Source organism: Carcharhinus amblyrhynchos, chromosome 5, assembly GCF_965287045.1.
Source record: "Carcharhinus amblyrhynchos chromosome 5, sCarAmb.v2.hapA, whole genome shotgun sequence".
In the NCBI taxonomy this organism is placed as follows: Eukaryota; Metazoa; Chordata; class Chondrichthyes; order Carcharhiniformes; family Carcharhinidae; genus Carcharhinus; species Carcharhinus amblyrhynchos.
The window spans coordinates 102,582,290-102,601,944 of record NC_137328.1 but is presented as its reverse complement, the minus strand read 5'-3'; the positions used below and the strand labels follow the sequence as shown (position 1 = coordinate 102,601,944).

General features: G+C 43.8%; 1 protein-coding gene across 1 annotated transcript in view; it reads right to left on the bottom strand.

Annotated features, from left to right (window-relative positions):
• LOC145343249 (cardiomyopathy-associated protein 5-like) overlaps positions 1–19,655 on the bottom strand; it is an 80,033-nt gene that overhangs the window by 8,940 nt on the left and 51,438 nt on the right. The window contains exons 7-12 of the mRNA XM_080189348.1: positions 18,742–18,891; positions 15,762–15,911; positions 12,652–12,799; positions 7,940–8,073; positions 6,609–6,723; positions 785–961 (exon numbers count right to left, since the gene is read on the bottom strand). Coding sequence (XP_080045474.1) covers positions 785–961; positions 6,609–6,723; positions 7,940–8,073; positions 12,652–12,799; positions 15,762–15,911; positions 18,742–18,891 — 874 coding nt within the window. The remainder of the gene's footprint in view (positions 1–784; positions 962–6,608; positions 6,724–7,939; positions 8,074–12,651; positions 12,800–15,761; positions 15,912–18,741; positions 18,892–19,655) is intronic.

Sequence of the window (19,655 nt, the reverse complement as noted above, 5' to 3'; positions counted from 1 at the left end):
GGCTGCACAATGTTTGAACATGAATTATTACTACATCAACCGTATCAATAAAAGTCTATTCACAGGATGAGGGGTGGTAACATTTATGCATTTGAGAGATACAAGCAAACACGTTTTGGAATTTATTGACATTAACATAGAAACATGGAAAATAGGAGCTCGAGGAGGCCATTCTGCCCCTTGAACCTGCTCCACTATTCATTATGATCATAGCTGATCATCCAATTCAATAGCCTTCCCCGCTTAGTCAAATGACTATGTCCAAGAAAAGGATTTACAACTAAAAATAATAAATGTTCAATGCATTAGCAATCTTATCTATATACACATTATTCGACTATGTGCTGGGTATGCTGTTTGAGGCCATAGGTCTTGTAACTATGAACTATCAATCTAATGATAGTAAAGTTATGTAGCAAAAACATTAATGCTGCCTTTACAAAATGGCTTGGTAAATTGACCCAGCGGTTTATTGGGTGAATGCATCGCATGAATCATGCGGACCAGAAAAGTCGCAGATAGAAATATTTGACTAGAGTTAAGGCTAAGGTTATTCTATGCAGCAAGGGGTTTGTTTTTCTCTCCACATCTACCCACAGCCTCCCCCAAACATTGCCCAGAAAGGCTAGGCAAAATTAGTGAGGAAAAACACCCTTTAATAGAAGCTTGGATGCAAACGCACGTTAGCATTCGACTGAGCTCATTTGGAAGCACGCTCAAAGGGCTACAATGAATGGGCCCTCCCCTTCCCATGACTACTTAGTGGATATAGAACAAACCATACCCAGCAGGCACTGCATAATATCGCATGCACCATAACTTTCTGTTCTTCCCCAGTGAGCTACTTCTTGTAGTGATGGGATTTGCTATTCCAATCCTGTAGGCCTCACATCGGTCTACTATCGCTTCCCAATAATATCGACCACGGGCAGGCAAAGATTCTCCAAGCACAGCAGAGCACCTGTGGAAAGAGTATAGATTCACTGAGGACAATAACTTATGACAGAGAAGTACAATCCACACATAGTATCTGCAAGATCTCTGTCACATAATGTAATAGGACAACTGTTTTTGATAATTCATGAAGATAACGCAGAAGTACTTTACACTTATAAAAACAATGCCTGCATTGAGTTCAATGTACTCAATGATTCAGCATCCTTCAGTCTACAAATGATGGATACATAGAACATAAATCCATTTTAGATCACATGTTTTCATATAATATACGATTACTGATGGCTAAAGAGCTCAATCATCGAGAAGCAGCTTCTGTCTCAAGTGACATAAGAAATAGAATCAGGAATAGGCCATTCGGCCCCTCTAGCCTACTCTGCCACTTGATTAGATCATGGCTGATCTACCTCAATGTCTTTTTCCCGCACTATCCCCATATCTCAATGTCTTTACCACCTAGAAATCTACTGATCTCGGTCTTGAACATACTCAATGACTGAATCACGGAATTATTGCAGTGTAGAAAGAAGTGATTTGGTTCATTATGTCTGCATCTCCAGACTGAGCCTCCACACCTCTCCGGGGCAGAGAATTCCAAAGCTTCACCACCCTCAAAGTGAAGAAATTCCTCCTCATCTGACCCAAATGAATCCTGAGGCTGTGTCCCCTCATTCAGGGGCTGTCAGCCAGCATTAACATCCTTCCTGCATCTACACTGTACCCTTGTAAGAATTTTTGCATGTTTCAAGATGCTTGTACATTTCATGACACACATGGAGCTACCAAGGGTCTTTGTGGCCTGTTGTTTTTGCCATTGGTGTCTGTTGCCAAGCCAGAATAGCCATCAGTCTTCCTGGTGATGCACGAAAGGGCAAAAGAGACGCTGCCATTTTCCTCTGTTGTCAGCTAGGTGCAATAATTAATATCAAACCATTCAGGTCACACTTGAAGTGAAGTTTTGGGCATCCTACTGCCCATTTGGCTTTGGCAACCCCATCATACAGAAAGTCATTGAGTGGGCAATTGTCTTCCATCCTAGGGATGTGCCTGAGGCAATGAAGCCGCCTCTGTACGATGAGCGCAAACAAAGTTGGGAGCTCTGCCTTTGAAAGGTCTACAAGCTATCAAGATTGAGAGTGAAGATAAAAACACATTGTGTCTTAATCAGGGAAGCCATCTGAAGATGCTGTGCCAGTCACCCGCGCAGAAACTCATTACAAAGACTCATGGACTGTCTCTCCCTTGCCCATAATTGTTCCCTGTGACTACAAGTGTCGTGGAACATGGTAGTGCACCTTCATCCCTGATCACGCTAAACAACACCCTGCTCAAAGTGGTTAGAAAATTCCACTACCTGGGGTCCAACAGTATCGGGTAACCCATCCCTTGATGCAGAACTCAATACACACATAGGAAAAACAGCCTCCGGCTTTGGCCAATTCACAAAGGACACATGGAATGTCCAGCTGACCTGCAGGACCAAGCTGATGGGTTACGCAGCCCATGTTCTCAGCATCTTGCTAGATGACTATGAAACATGGATGACTCTAAAGAAACTCAACATCTTTGTTGTCTGTGGCACATTACATGTACATCCTCACAAGATAAATATCATGGATTCAACAGTCCTTATATTCACCAGTATATCAAAAAATAGCATTTGTAGTCTGAATAAGGTAGCAATGGACTGAAAATGGGGTGACCTTTGCCTTCTTCCATTAAGTGGAAGGATTCTGTAATAAACAACTTGAATATTGCAGCAATTATTACAGCCACTGTTGCTGCTGCTTTTTCTCAGTTGCTGGTTTGGTTCCAGGAGTCATAGAGAGAGTCATAGAGTCCTACAGCATAGAAAAGGCCCTTCAGCCCATCAAGTCTGCACCAACAATCACTGCCACTGAAGTCACGCTACTCCCATTTTCCTACACTTTTCCTATATCCTTGAATGTTATGGTATTTCACGTGCTCATCCAAATGTTTTTTAAAGGTTGTGGAGTTGGAAACTCATTTCACACCTGAACAAGATACCCAGGTTACTAACAGTCTGGTTAAGCCAGTATTGATTTGAGTGGTGTGGGCTGCTCTTTCCAGATGCAAGTTAAGATTCATCCAAGCTCTTTATCAAAACTCATGAATGTTGGAAGGTTGGGAAACTGATAAGTTATCTCTGTTTCTCTCTTCACAGATTTGCTGGATCTGCTGAGGGTTTTCAGAATTTTCTGTTTTTAGTTCACGTTACCAGAATCTACAATATCTTGCTCTTGTTCATGGCAGCACAGTGGTTAGCAATGCTGCCTCACAGTGCCAGGGACCCAGGCTTGATTCCAGCTTCGGATGACAGTCTGTGTGGAGTTTGCACATTCTCCCTGTGTCTGTATGGGTTTCCTCTGGGTGTTCCGGTTCCCTCTGACTATGGGATTTTTTTCACAGTAACTTCATTGCAGCCACGAACGTAAGCCTACTTCTGACACGAATAAATAAACTTTAAAACTTTAACTTAAGAGACCGGAATTGAATCACTGTGCCACCATGCCATATGTTGTTAGCTCTGAGCCATTCCATCTTCCTACCCTGTCTGCCAATAAAAAATCCGTGGAGGAGGAAGTACCAGCTCGCATGTCTAAATCGAGGAAAGCACAAACATCTTATAACATATCAAATGCAACGATATAGACAGGCTGATCAGATTAGCAGAACAGTGGCAAATGGAAATAAATCCTGAAAAGTGTGAAGTGAAGTATCTTGGGAGGACTAACATAAGAACATAAGAAATAGGAGCAGGAGTAGGCCATCTAGCCCTTCGAGCCTGCCCCGCCATTCAATAAGATCATGGCTGATCTGTCGTGGCTCAGTTCCACATTCCCGCCCTCTCCCCATAACCCTTAATCCCCTCTCTTATCAAAAACCCATCAACCCGCGTCTTAAAAATATTTAGCGAGGCAGCCTCCACCACTTCAACGGGCAGAGAATTCCAGAGATTCACCACCCTTTGAGTGAAGAAGTTCCTCCTCAACTCTGTTCTAAACCGCCCTCCCTTTATCTTGAGGCTGTGCCCTCTAGTCCTACTGTCCTTTCTGAGCGGGAAGAGTCTCTCCACCTCTATCCTATCCATCCCATTCATCATCTTATACGTCTCAATGAGATCTTCCCTCATTCTTTTAAACTCTAACGAGTACAAGCCTAGTTTATCCAGCCTCTCCTCATAGCTCAACCCCCTCAACTCTGGTATCAGCCTAGTAAACCTCCTCTGCACTCCCTCCAAGGCCAAAATATCCTTGCGTAAGTGCGGCGACCAAAACTGCACACAGTACTCCAGCTGCAGCCTCACCAATGCCCTATACAGCTGCAGCAAAACCTCCCTACTTTTATATTCAATCCCCCTCGCTATGAAGGCCAGCATCCCATTCGCCTTCCTGACCACCTGCTGCACCTGCAAGCTGGGTTTTTGCGACTCATGCACAAGGACCCCGAGGTCCCTCTAACAAGGCAAGCAGGTATACAATAAATAGAAGAACACTAGGAAGTACAAAGGACCAGGGGGACCTTGGATACATGTCCAAAGATCCCTGAAGGTAGCTGTGAGGTAGATAAAGTGGTTAAAAAGGCATATGGGATACTTGCCTTTATTAGGCGGGGCACAGAATATAAGAATGGGAAGGTTATGACAGAGCAGTATGAAACATTCCTTAGGCCAAAGCTAGAGCACTGTGCACAGTTCTGATTGCCGCACAATAGGAGGAATGTGGTTGCACTAGAAAGGGTGCAGAGAAAATTCAAATTCCTGACCAGACTATCAAAGTCATTTGGCAAAATGCTTCATCGTTAGAACTTTCAAACAAGTACCAAGGCCTAGCTTGGCTGGTGCTGAGATATTTCTTACATGCCTGGAGTCTCATCCCCGCTGAACTTTGCCCTCCAGGTGGCCATGGTGGGAACAGACCATTGTCCATCTCCTTGTGGAATGTGCCTTTGCAAAGAAGGTCTGGAGAGAAATGCAGTGGTTTTTGGAGAGTTTCATTCAGAACAGTTCTGTGAGACAGGACTCTGTGCTCTATGGGCAGGGACACAGATTGGGACAAACATCAAACACAGCTGAAGGATCATCAAATCAGTGAAAGGCCCTCTTTGGTCTACCCGAAATCTGTTGGTCTTTCAGTGTAAAGAACTGCAAACTGGCACATTCTGAAGTTCAGAACTATGTGCCAAGGGATGCAGTAAAGCTTGGGGCAGCCACAGAGGCACAATGGGGAAAGGTCACTGCATCAGGTCATATTACACTGAGAGGCTGAAATTTGTGAGGAAACCGGAGCACCCGGAGGAAACCCATGCAGATACAAGGAGAACATGCAAACTCCACAAGAACAGTTACCCGAGGCCGGAATTGAACCCCAGTCCTTGGTGCTGTGAGGCAGCAGTCCTAACTACTGTGCCACCATACCACTCTAATTATTCAATTCTCTTTTGAAAGTTATTATTGAATCTACTTTCAGGCAATGCAATCTGGATCACAACAACTCATTAAGAAAGGGAATCGCACTGCTTGGTGCCCTGACAGCTGGAGTCACAGCTAACAAGGGTGGGAGAAAGGAAATCTGGGATATGTCCAGCAGGTCAGAATTGGCCAGAGTCTCCTCAACTGAAGAATGTACTTGACGTGTGCAAGAATCATGGATGTGTAGACTTGCGTCTGATCAAGATTTTGGCCTTGGAGGGAGTGCAGAGGAGGTTTACTAGGCTGAAACCAGAGTTGAGGGGGTTGAGCTATGAGGAGAGGCTGAATAAACTAGGCTTGTACTCGTTAGAGTTTAGAAGAATGAGGGGAGATCTCATTGAGACGTACAAGATGATGAAAGGGATGGATAGGGTAGAGCTGGAGAGGTTCTTCCCGCTCAGAAAGGACAGTAGGACTAGACGGCACAGCCTCAAGATAAAGGGGGGGCGGTTTAGAACGGAGTTGAGGACGAACTTCTTCACTCAAAGGGTGGTGAATCTCTGGAATTCTCTGCCCGTTGAAGTGGTGGAGGCTGCCTCGCTAAATATATTTAAGACGCGGGTAGATAGGTTTTTGGTAGGCAAGGAGATTAAGGGTTATGGGGAGAAGGCGAGAAAGTGGAACTGATCCACTTCAGATCAGCCATGATCTTATTGAATGGCGGGGCAGGCTCGAAGGGCTAGATGGCCTACTCCTGCTCCTATTTCTTATGTTCTTATGTTCTTACGTTCACACTGTGACACATAATACTGGGGCTTGATGAATGCACTGGGCAACCACAGTCCACTTTCAGACTGTGATATAAAATATAAAAGCTCCTGTCAACCACTAATTATAATGTCAGTAAAATCCTGCGAACGCTGGAATCCGAAACAAACAGAGAATGCTGGAAAATCTCAGCAGGTCTGGCAGCATCCGTAGAGAGAGAAAACAGAGTTAACGTACCAGATCCATTCAATTCTTCATCAGAACTGTGTGAGCAAGAGAACCTGTTATGATGCTATACTGCAGCTGGAAGGGATTGCAACAAAAATATAGCAAACTTAAAGAGATAAATGGCAACGTGCAGAGAGAGGGGAAGAGGAAAGAATGTTTTTGCATTGAGAAACCAGTTATAATGTGACAGAATTGTTCTTGTTTCAATATTATGGCTACTCACTCAGTCAGGCAGCTTTCATTTTCCACAGCTAATTCGTCAAAATGAATTACTGTCCCATCTTCAGACAGCTGTAAATACGGAGGGACTGTTGCTTTGTTCAGTTGAAAGCGAGTATCTATTTAGTGACAAATTCATTTTAAAAATGGAACACCATCTTTACCAACAACACCTTTTCAACTTTCAGTATTTGCACGCTTCCCAAAGGTAATTAAGTAAAACTTTCGGAATCCATTTAGCTCCACCACCCCGGCTTTGAGCTACGGACACTCGTCTTCCATCTCATTAAGCAGCCCAGGAGCCTCCTGAAAAGTAGATGATAATTTCACTCTATACTTGAGTGCATCATTTTCAATCTTGTACCCAATTGGTATTTGCCTTTTTGCCACAGAGAAAACACAAGGGGCGGAATTCTCCCCAAAAAATTATAGTGTCAAATTCACGTGAAAACTGGAGTAATTCACGTTGGCTTTTTACCGTGGAAGTTCAGAGAAGAATCTCCCACACTCTGTGCACTGCAGAGGCCACCAGCATATCGTTAAATTTCAGGGAGTGGGACTATCCACCCCTGTTAACTAAGACGCTCCCTCCTTAAAGTTTAATTATTAGTGTCATAAGTAGGCTTCCATTAACACTGCAATGAAGTTACTGTGAAAATCCCCTAGTCGCCACACTCGGCCACCTGTTCACGTTCACGGAGGGAGAATTTAGCATGGCCAATGCACCTAACCAGCACAGTTTTCAGACTGTGGGAGGAAACCCTCACAGGCACAGGGAGAAGGTGCAGACCCCACAAAGACAGTGACCCAAGCCAGGGATTGAACCTGGGTCCCTGGCACTGTGAGGCAGCAGTGCTAACCACTGTGCTAACCACTGTGCCACTGTGCTACCCTTCCTCATCATTCTAACACTTTCTCTTTCTGTCAACCTCTCTCCTCCTCTGGCTCTGACCTTATTTCAATTCACTGAGAACTGTTACCGTTACCCAAATTTCTAAATTATTTTGACCATCTATTTAATTGCAATTCTGTTTCATTTAATATGTTTTAATATGCATCTGTTTCAATTAGGGAACTTTGATTACTTGTGATGCAACTCATTTCACTATTTAAACTACTTCATTTTGTATTTTTTTGTATTATTTTCTGTGTATAAGAATTTGTCTGATTATTCAGTTCAACAAACTGCAGATTGTACCAGTCACAGAGATAGTCAGCAACTTCCATACACGCGTCTGAAATTACAAATTGTTGTTTAAAGAATGAGACAAAAATCCAGTAACTATAGATTTCAATCTAAAATTGTACAGCCACATATCAGAATGAATCTCCTACTTTTAGTAGAAATCAGTGCTGGTTTGCTGGTGTCACTTGATCCAAGAGCACTGACAGCTTTCACAAAGAATAGGAAGTTCTCAAGTGGCTGCAGTCTGACTGACAGCTCACATCCTCTGATTCCTGTTATTGACCTGAAATAAAGTAAAATATAAAGTCACAGAACTGCAGTGTTACTAAACATAATCGAACATAAGGCAGATCTCAGCCTGCGTGGATTCTACTGAGGTGAAACAACTTTCCAATCTCCTTAGCCAACATAATATGATTCATCTCACCAAGTGTGAGTGTGAACCCTGAGTATTTGATTCTGATCTGAGCTCCGAGCCCTTCTTTTCATATTTAAGAAGAGCTTCCTTTGCTTAAGTTTGAAGTTTATTTTTTGGTGTCACAAGTAGGTTTACATTATCACTGCAATGAAGTTACTGTGAAAATCCCCTGATCACCACACTCCGGCACCTGTTTGGGTACATCAAGGAAGAATTTAGCATGGCCAATGAATCTAGCCAACACGTCTTTCAGACTGTGGGAGAAAACTGGAGCACCCGCAGGAAATCCACATAGACAACATGCAGTCTCTGCACAAACAGTGACGCACGCTGGGAATCAGACCCAGGACCCTGGCGCTGTGAGGCAGCAGAGCTAACCATTGTGCCACCATTTGAGTTGATGAACATTGGTGCCAATGCTTAAGTTTCAATGTAATTTGGTTGGTAGTGTTTCCTCCTCTGGTGGTAGAAGGCTGTGGATTCAAGTCCAAATCTAACTCTGGACATTCACACTCCAAAACTGTATGAGATGTTCAAATTGAGATCCATTAGCTTCTTTGATCTGGACTGCAAACTAACTTTCTCTTTAGAAATTGTCCTCAACATAGACCTCAACACCTTTAAGATGTTTAAAATTCAAAAGCCTGGAGGATAGAAAAGGGCTGCTCCCTAATCAGAGGATTTAGAAGATAAGGGAGCAACAGTTTCTAGGCCACAAAGCCTAGAGACATTAAAGAGCTGAATCATTCCATCCTACTCCTTGGCTACTTCTATATTTGTCCAACTGTGTAATATCATCCAGATCACAGGATTCAATGTCAAATTGGCCATCAATCATTGGTACAATATTCCTAAGGTCATTGAGCGTCTTTAAGACAGAGATAGATAAGTTCTTGATTAATGAGGGGATCAGGGGTTATGGGGAAAAGGCAGGAGAATGGGGATGAGATACATATCTGCAACGATTGAATGGCGGAGCAGACTTGATGGGCTGAGTGGCCTAATTCTGTTCCTTTGTCTTATGATCTTAGCTCCCTGGAACTCCCTTCCTATCAGCGCTGTGAGAGTACCTAGACCAAGTGGACCGCAGCAGTTTAAAAAAGGCAATAGGAATGAGCAAAATTGCTGGCCTTGGTGCTCACAACCCATGAAAGAATTTTTTTTTAAATCTACAAAAAACTAACAAGAAGCAAATTCTGCTGGAAATGTTCTGAGACAACCAGAGGACTAGGACAGTGAAAAGGGACAATATGAAAGGGCAGGAAGACAGCTGAAAACAGAGGCAACGGTTTGGATTTTTAGCCTAGAGGCAAGTTCCGGGGGGTGGTGGTGCTGCTGCTGCGAAAGCAGGATATCTGAAAAACAGGTTTTTGAAATATTGTGCGGAATTTATCTGTGGGGCTGTATTAAGTGATCTGCCACCCACAGGTAGTCTGATTGTAGGAAGCCTGCCTTACAGGGTTGAAGCCTAAGAGAACAGATATTGAGTGAGTAAGAGAGATCGGAGGGGGTGTTGGAGAGTGGATGATAATAGTTGTTGGGGGAGCACACAGATTGTGAGTTAGGTGCAGAGGCTTGCTTAGTGGGTAGCTTGTTCCTAGGAGGAAGCATCGCTCCTCCCCTTGGTCCACAAGCAGTTCTGTAAGGGCATTTACTTCATGCATTCAGCTTCTCTCAGCTCCTTTAAGTTGCTGAGTTTCCAGAGGCACCGAAATCCAACCACCTCAGGATAAAAATAGAATGGCTGCTGCAACCAACTTCATCATAATACTTCAAATGACCAGCTCATCTCCTCTGAACAGATATATAGCCCACCCCTTGTCCCACCTCTGTTAAGATTGGAAATGGAAAAACTCCATTCCTGTCCCAGGTCTTTTACATTTTAACCTTTAACACAATCAAATCCAGCCATTTGTGGGATTTATGAATCAGCCCAATGTGCATTAGTGAGATTATGTCGGACAACTAAGAAAGAGAGAGAGAAAGACGCAGAGAGTGAAAGGAAAGAGAGAGACCAAGAGGAAGAGAGAGAGAGAAAGAAAGCACGAGAGAGAGAGAGAGAGAGAAAGAAAGAGAGCACAAGAGAGACAGCAAGAAAGAGAGAGTGATCCAAATTTTTGTAAAATTAGAAGGGCTCCAGATCCTCACCAACATAACACTATGATGTAGAGCTTGGAATCCAGAATTCCTTCCCCCTAACCCAACACACACCATTTTTACTAGAGTGGGACATATTTCGAACATCCATGATTCAGGAGCCAACAGCTTGTTCACAAGCAATTTTCTTCACCCAGGGGTTGTAAAACATGATTTTTGGGGTTTTAGATATTTGAAGAAAAACTCTAAACCTACCGGAGTTACTTGGAGTGGTAAGGTGGCTTTTTGAGGAGATCAGGTATCCCTTTTGGAGGAGTCAGGTGGATTGTTAAGAGTGTGCACAAAAAATGGATAAGGTCTTTGGATTTGTCAAGCTCTCAAGCCATTTAAATGCCCTGCCCTTTAAATTTTGAAAAAAAAAACTTCAGGCTGTAGTTGAATAGAATCAGTGCTTGCAATTTCAATAGATGTTTGCTGACATAAGCATGAGCCTGACTCTGTGCTCCCAAGTCAGGAGCAATAATCTGACTCAAAGTAAGAGAGAGTGAAAATTCAATCCAAAGAGAGAGAAAAAGAGCGAGCAATAGACCAACAGAGAGATGGAGAGTGAGAGAGAAAGAGCGACAAATAGAGAAAGAGCGACAGAGAGAGAGAGAGAGAGAGAGCAAGTGACAAAGAGAGAGAGCAAGCAACAGAGAACTAGAAAGAGAACCAGCCAAAGAGAGAGAAAAAAGGGAGAAAAACACAGAGAAAGAAAAAGACACGGAGCTAGAAAGACAGAAAGAGAAAGACAGGAAGAGAAAATTCAGCCCAAAGAGACTGAAAGCAAGGGAGAAAGAGAGGAGAACCAGAGGACAAGATTTACATGTTGAAGAAAATAGGAGAGAGATAGCAGAAAATAATGCATGGACCAGGAGAAGACAAAGAAGGGATGGAAGATTCAGAATTGATGAGAAGAGTGAAAGGTAGGATACAGAATGAGGGATGTGGAGCACATGTTCAGTGAGATTGGCCAAGACCATCCTCAGTGCTGTAGACCCAGCAATGGTGCAGTGGCCTGTATAAGAAGGCAATACTGCACATTCAGACCAAGGTTACCACTGATGGGGGCCATTTAGTATTATCACTGACCCAGTTTCTGTCAGAGGCAGCCAGTAAAATAATACGTCTAAGAAGCTGTCAGCCCCTGGTGCATTCTTTATCTTATACAATTGCTTTGATGGTGTTCTTATCATCAAAGGCAACTAAGCAGTAGAAAGGAGACATGTGCATGATAATGTGACCATAGAAGCAGTGGGGCTCAGTATCTTAACATGCGTTGCAAGTTTCCTATTACAGGGACAGAAGCTGTCCACCTCAGGGAAGAGAGGATTGAGAGGAGATTTGCTAGAGGTGTTGAAATCATGAGGGATCCTGACATTAGGGAGAGACTGTTCCAATGGCGGGACCCGAAAGCTTGTGAGTATATTATCAAATAAATAGGTTGGACTAAAACCTGGTGTTGTCAGACTTTTTACGGAAGATAGAGAACCAGAGGACTCTGATTTAAGGTGATGGGCAAAAGAAACAACAGCAACATGAAGAAAAACTTTTCTCATGCAGCAAGTAGTTTGTATCTGGAATGTAATGCCTGAGAGTGTGCTGGAGGCACTTGTGGCTTTTAAAAAAGAGAACTGGATCATTATCTGAAGAAGAAAAAGCTGCAGGGTTATAGGGTTGGAAGAGAGGTACTGAGCACATTGCTGTTGCAGAGAGCAGGCACAGACAGGATGGGGCAAATAGTCTCCTTCTGTAGTTAAGCATTCAAACTCCATTCATCATAAGATCCAAGCATCAGCTTCTTATAAAACGGCTGTTAAATAAAACCCCAAGTCTCTGTTGTTTCATCCAATGGTCAGGATTCTTCAGTTGCAAGCAATAAAGAACTAACTTCATAAAGTTAATCAAAGAAAAAGGTTTAATAAAGAAACTTCATTACACCAACACTTAGAGCCACACCCTGACCTACACAAGTTCCCCACAATTCTCATCTGCTTTCCACTTATACTGGGTCAGCTGGTCAGTTGACAACCAGGTCATGTTACCATTGGTTACATTCTAGTATTTGCATCAAGAGGCAAAGGTAAGGTAAAGCCACCATAGTCCCAGATGGCCATTGGCTGCTCCCCACTTTGAGGGGGAGAGCTGACTGGTGGTGATTTAACCAGAGGATCACCTCACCACAGGCAAGGAGCAATGTTGAGAATAACCTCAGCCCATACAGGAATTGAACCTGTGCTGTTGGCATCACTCTACACTACTAACTAGCCAACCCAGTCAACTGAACTAAACCGAAAGGGGACTGACCTGAAAGTGGACTTTTTGAAATCACTTTGTCTGTGGAACTCAAGAATGAAGTATTCAACAGCTTCGAGGTCCACTGAAGTCCAGCGAATTGTGGCATTGTCCCAGCACACAGTGCATTCCTCAGCCTTAATGATTGGTGCCGATGGAACTATGGGAAAGACAAATGGGAGTTGGATTAGATACTGTCTGCTGCTAATACAGTGAGTGATTTACACTCTTAACACTACAGAGGATCTTGGGCTACTTTCAACTGGTACGTCCAGCACACAATGTGACTCACAGACACAGGCGCTAGGTTTGATTCCCCATCTATGCTGAGCCTTGAGTGGGGTAAATTTTATCTTTTAACCTGCGGGGTGGAGAAACCCAATATTATTCACTCTATCCTCCATTTCCTTTCAATTGAGATCAGCAGCAGCCAACGCCACAGGTGGAAGTTACAGTTAAATTTACCCTGATTTTGGCTTTGGGATCACAGAAAGAGGAAAATAAACCAGGATTCTGGCACCTTACCATTCCCTAAAGGTCTGAGTTATAAACAGCGGCTGGATAGACTGGGACTTTTTACCTTGCAGCGGTGATCTTATAGAGGTGTATAAAATAATGAGGGGCACAGATCAGCTAGATAGTCAGCACCTTTTCCCAAAGGTACGGGAGTCAAAAATCAGAGGATGTTTAAGGTGAGAGGGAAGGGACATAAAAGTGTCCAGAGGGGCAATTTTTTTCACACAGAGGGTGTTGAGTGTCTGGAACAAGCTGCCAGAGGCAGTAGTAGAGGTGGGTACAATTGTCTTTTAGAAAGCATTTAGACAGTTATATGGGTAAGATGGGTTTAGAGGGATATAGAGGATAACTTGGGCAATTGGGATTAGCTTAGTGATTAAAAACATGGGTGGCATGGAAAAGTTGGGCCAAAGGGCCTGTTTCCATGCTGTAAACCTTTATGACTCTACGAATGCATAAATGTAACAGACAATCAGAGAGCAGGACTGCAGAGACCTGTTCTTCACTACCTTTAAAAAGTACATGGATGAGCGCTTGAAATGTCATAACGTTCAAAGCTAGGGGCTAAGTGTGGGAAAGTGGGACTAGTATAGACTTAGTATAGTTTTGTCAGTATAGGCTCGATGGGCCAAAGGGTCTCTCCTGTACTGTATGACTCTATGACGTGTAAGCGACATTTGGAACAGCTTCAAACAGCATTGATCACAGACAGGGCAGCTCACCATCACCTTCGCAAGGGGACAACTAAGGATGGGCAATAAATGCTAGGCTTAGCCAGCGATTCCCACATCCCGTGAATGAATTAAAATAAGACAATGGAGTCATACCCCAGCGTGAATTAACCCCTTCACAAGAAAAGGGGTAAAACAAAAAAAGGAGAAAAGCAACAACAGCCCTGTCTGTGATCAATGCTGTTTGAAGCTGTTCAAAATAACGCTTACAGGTCATTGAGCCATACAATACAGGAGAAACCCTTTGGCCCATCGAGCCTGTACTGATAAAACTACAGTAAATCTATACTAATCCCACTTTCCAGCATATAGCCTCTAGCCTTGAATGTTATGACATTAAAATTTACATGGATGAGCACTTGAAAAGGTAGTGGGGTTTCCCAGGTAACAGGGGGAAATGATGTTTGCATGATTTCTACTGAGTGAGTATTGTATGAACAATGTACTGGGTGGGTTAGGGGTTTAGGTATAAATAGCCATAGCTCAAGGCTGCCCCCTCACAGATGGAACAAGGTTAGAAATGGCACCGCAGTGAAAACTGTGAGAATATTCTTTAATTGTGGTGCGGGAAACACTTGGCGACTGAGAGATAGGAGGGTATGCCTAGCCTGAACCATGGCTCTCATTCGCAAGTGTGTGTGTGCGTGTCTGTGTGTGTGCGTGCGTGTGTCATGTGTGTGTCCTTGTCTTTTGTGTGTGTCCGTGTTGAGGAAGGTAAGTAACAAATGAAAAATAAATGAAATGAAAAATGGCCTCGTTCGCCAGCTCTGAATTTTCTAGAGAACATGGAGCTAACACTTTGCAATTTAATGTCAAAAAATCTAGCCCAAGCCTGACCAAAAGATATATTTTAAATCAGATATTTTGACAAGATGGTGTGCAAATCTGGGCAGGATTTTGGGTTCAAATGGGGGTCACAGTGTGCGGAAAACACTCAGTTATCAGAATTGGTTAATTAGTGGTCAGAGGACAGGATCGCTGTCCATTTCGGTCCAAAAGCCGGGCTCGCAAAGCTTGAGGGTCAATAGCAGTCCCTCCAGCTCAGGAGGAGATGAAGCTTGCAGTACAGGCTAGGTTGACAGAGGGCGCCTCAATCATCCTCTCTCCAACCTTTTAAACTTAAGGTAAATGCCCTGAGCAGCCAGAGCTCTGGAATGCAGGTGAATCTCCCCACAGGGCAGCCTGCAGCCTTTATTGTAATCCAAAATGTCACCTGACAAAGGAACAGTGCTCTGAAAGGTTGTGATTTCAAATCTGTTGGACTATAACCTGGTATCATGTGACCTCTCATCTTGTCCACCCCAGTCCAACATCATTGCTGTAATCATGTAGACAGGCAAGACCTCAAAGCGAACCCAAACTCTGCTGACCCGATGCTCATACACACACACATTCAGTAAAGGTCACTGAACAGTGATCCAGACTGGATCCTTCACCTCAACCTAGAGGCTGATGCCAATTCTCATGTTTGAACCTTCGTACAGATTGGATCAAATATTCATCAGCTCAGCATGGAGGAGGGAACTGAAATGGAAACCATTTGTATGGAATTTCTGGAAAAATGTAGGCCAGGAATTTCCCGCCCTACCCGCAGCGGGATTCATAGCAGGTGGGACACAAAGTCCGATGGGACATTTAATGGTCTGTTGACCTTGAGCGGGAATTTCTGGACTTTGGGCACACGTGGCCAGAAAATCCCACTGGTAATATTTAGAAATTCCATACAAATGCTTTCCAAGACTTCAGCTCCCTCCTCCAAGGTTCAGCATACTTAACTGATGAGTATCTCATCTAATCAGAGTGGAAGTTCAAAGACTAGAATTGGCATCAATGCCTTTAGGTTAAGGTGGAGGATCCAGTCTGGGATGGACTTACCAGTCTGAACTATAACTTTCTCACTGGGCAAACTGCATCCTGCAAAGTTCACTGCCATCACCCAGACCAGGTAACACCTGTTTGGTTCCAGATTGTCCAATGTACAGTAACTTTCTTTCACTGCCATCTTGTATTCATCAGCTATACTTCCTTTAAAATACAAAAGCATGATCGGTTAGGGTCAGGTGTTCAGTAACGTGGCTCCATACTAAACGCTGTAAACACTCTGAGTCATTAGTCAGTTACGCCATTTCCATTATAATTCTCCAGTTCTGCTACGCAAGTTTAAAAGAAACTCACTTTAGCAGGTTGAAAAAAAAAGGATGGCTTTCAACTTTCAGAGATTAATTTGCTTGTCAATACTACTTTATTTTCAGGCCTTGATTGCATAACAATCTTCCTTCTGAAGGAAACAAATATAGATTAGGCAGATAGGGCTTGCCTCCTGATATAGGGCCTGCCTCCCAAGATAGTGCCCAGCTGCCTACTGAGATAGGGCCTAGCTGCCTTCCAAGATGGGGTCCAGATGCCTCCTTTGATAGGGCCTAGCTGCTTCCTAAGATAGTGCCTAGCTGCCTCACCATGTTAAGGCCTAGCTGCTTCCCAAGATAGTGCCTAGCTGCCTCACCATGTTAAGGCCTAGCTGCTTCCCAAGTTGGACCTGGCTGCCTTCTGAGCTAGGACCTAGCTGCCTCTCAGGATAGGACCTAACACCTCCCGAGATACAGCCTTGCTGTTTCCCAAGTAGGGCCTAGCTGCCTCAAGAGCTAGGGTTTAGCTGCCTCCCGTGACGGACTACTGAGCTAGGGCCTGGCTGCCTCCTGAGGTAGGGCCTAGCTGCCTCCCATGACAGGGACTAGCTACCTTCTGGGCTAGGACTTGGCTGCCTCCCATGACAGGGACTAGCTGCCTCCTGAGCTAGGGCCTGGCTGTCTCCTAAGCTAGGGCCTAGTTGCCTCTCTAGATAGACCCCATCACCTTGGGATTGGAACTAGTCAGTTTGAAATTCTAAAAAGAGAGAAAAAGATCCAATTTAATTACCAGGGAACAATATAATGAATTAAGAAAGAAAGACTTGCATTTACACAATCAGATGTCTCAAAGCACTTAGCAGCCTGTGAAATACTTCTGAAGTGTAGGGAATGTGACAGCCAACTTGTGCACAGCAAGGTTCCACAGTTAGCGATGCACATCACCTGTTTTTGTGATGCTCTTTCAGGGATAAATAACTCAGGACTCCGGTTTGAAATAGGACCGTGGGATCTCTTATATCCACGAGAGAGCCAACAGTTTAATATAAAAGGTGGTACCTCAGACAGTACAGCACTCATACTGCACTGGAGTCTCCATCTGGAATTTTGTTTCAATCTCTGGGTGAGAGTTGAAGCCACCATCTAAATCAGAGATAAATACGTTACCAACCAGCCCATGGCTGATGTCAGGGTACTATATCTCCCACAGTAATAAGGTACTCAAGGAAAATATAAACACTAGCATTGAAAACAATAACAGAAGATGCTGGAAAAACACAGCAGGTCTGGCAGCATCTGTAAGGAGAGAAAGCAGAGTGAATGTTTTGAGTCCTTTGGCTTTTCGTCAAAACTGAAGGGAGAGACTATGTGTTAGAGCCCTAAATCTCTTCTCCTCACCTTGAACCTGTGTCCCTTCGTGACTGACCCTTCAACCTTATCCATTCTGTCCATGCCCCTCATAATCTCGTACACTTCAATCAGGTCACCCACTAGGTCTTCTCTGCTCCAAAAGAAACAACATAGGCCTATCCAACCTCTCTTCATAACTTAAATGTTCCATCCCAGGCAGCATCCTAGTGAATCTCCTCTGCACTCCCTCAAGCGCACAGGTGGCACAGTGGTTAACACTGCTGCCTGACAGCGCCAGGGACTTGGGTTTGCTTTCTGGCTTGCGTCACCGTCCGTGTGGAGTTTGCATGTTCTCTCCGTGTCTGCATGGGTTTCCTCCGAGTGCTCCGGTTTCCTCCCACATGCAAATCTTGTGCTGGTTAGGTGCATTGACCCGAACAAGCGCCAGAGTGTGGCAGCTAGGAGAATTTCACAGTAACTTCACTGCAATGTTGATGTAAACGTTACTTGTGACTAACAAATAAATAAACAAAATACAATCACATCCTTTCTAATAATGTGGCTATCAGAACTGCTCATAGAACTCTAGCAGCGGCCTACCAAAGTTCTATACAACTCCAACACGATTTCCCTGCTTTTGTAATCTATGCCACGATTGATAAAGGCAAGTGTCCCATATTGTCTTTTTCATATTAACATGTCCTTCCACTTTCAGCGATCTGTGTACAAACACACCAAGATTCCTTTGTTTCCACAGAACTTCCTAGTGTCATACCGTTCATTGAATACCTCCTTGTCAAATTCAAGAATGTACTATTCATGGAATTACAGCAATTACTTAACCACTTATTAAAACGGAAAATGCTGAAAAATCTCAGAGGTCTGACAGCCTTTGTGGAAAGAGAATAGAGGCAACGTTTCGAGTCAGAATGACCCTTTGTCAGCGTTTTTGTCTTCTGCTTTCATTTTTTAACTTAATAGTTACTGTTTACTATACTCTTGTAAATTAATATATTGAAGTAAAACATTCAAAAATGGAGACTTTGATGGGGCAGCATGGTGGCACAGTGGTTAGCACTGCTGCCTCATGGCACCAGGGACCCAGGTTTGATTCCCAGCTTGGGTCACTGTCTGTGCGGAGTCTGCATGTTCTCCCTGTGTCTGAATGGGTTTCTTCTGGGTGCTCTGGTTTCCTCCCACAGTCCGAAAGACATGCTGGTTAGGTGCATTGACCATGCTAAATTCTCCCTCAGTGTATCCGAATAGGCGCCAGAGTGTGGCGACTAGGGGGTTTTCACAGTAACTTCATTGCAGTTTTAATGTAAGCCTGCTTGTGACACTAATAAATAAACTTTAAAACTTTAACATTACGACCTTACCGCTTTGCTCTCTGCTGCCCTCTGACTCATCCATACAGTACACCTGGAAATAATCAATGACATCATCCTTCCCAACTGTCCAGTAGACGGTTATTGTTGTGCTTGTGGCCGTGTTTGGCTCCTGAGGGACAATTGTTGGAGACTGAGGAACTGCAAGCAAATTTAAAAAAATACATACACTGTGAAAATCTTCAACCATGCATCCTGGCAAAACAAAAGCAATCACTTCCTTAAATGTTACTGGCATTAATGGGTTAAAAATATTTTCCTTTCACTTGCACTTCAGAAAGGAATGTGTGAACTGCGCTGATGTAAATGCATGATGAACAACAGTCTATAAAAAGCAACTGCAAGATGGAGAAACTCAAGCAGTGTTTACCAGCATTTGTTGGCCACTGTTGCACCTCATTTAAGGACTTTCCTCAGACTTGAATCGAGCTCTGACAAAGTGCTTGAAAAGGATGCCACATTGACTAAATTGGCATCAGAGTTTGCCTTGGCAAAACCCTCAGCATCGGAAGATGCACATTTCTCTATTTCATTTCCCAGCGCAGTGGCTTTGGTGTGCATTTGTTTGAAGTTTCAAATTAAAGCCATTGACATGGACGCTGATATTAATGGGGAGAGAGCCCGGACGAGAAGGCGGCTCCTCATGCTCCACACGGAGTGCTGAAAGAGCTCCATACCTTTGAGTGTGCTGGTAGCTGCAGTCTCAGATCAGCTGCCAGGAACCCCACAGCTCAGTTTTCTTCCCTGCTTCCTGCTAAACCTGCAGATGCTGCCATCAAGGCTGCCTTTTCATTCCATGCCCTGAATAATGCATTTTAAAATTTAAAGGGGTGGGAATGTGGTCGGGTTTCTCCTCCGTTCCGTTATTACCAAAATCGGAGTGAGTTCTGATAAAAATTAGGCCA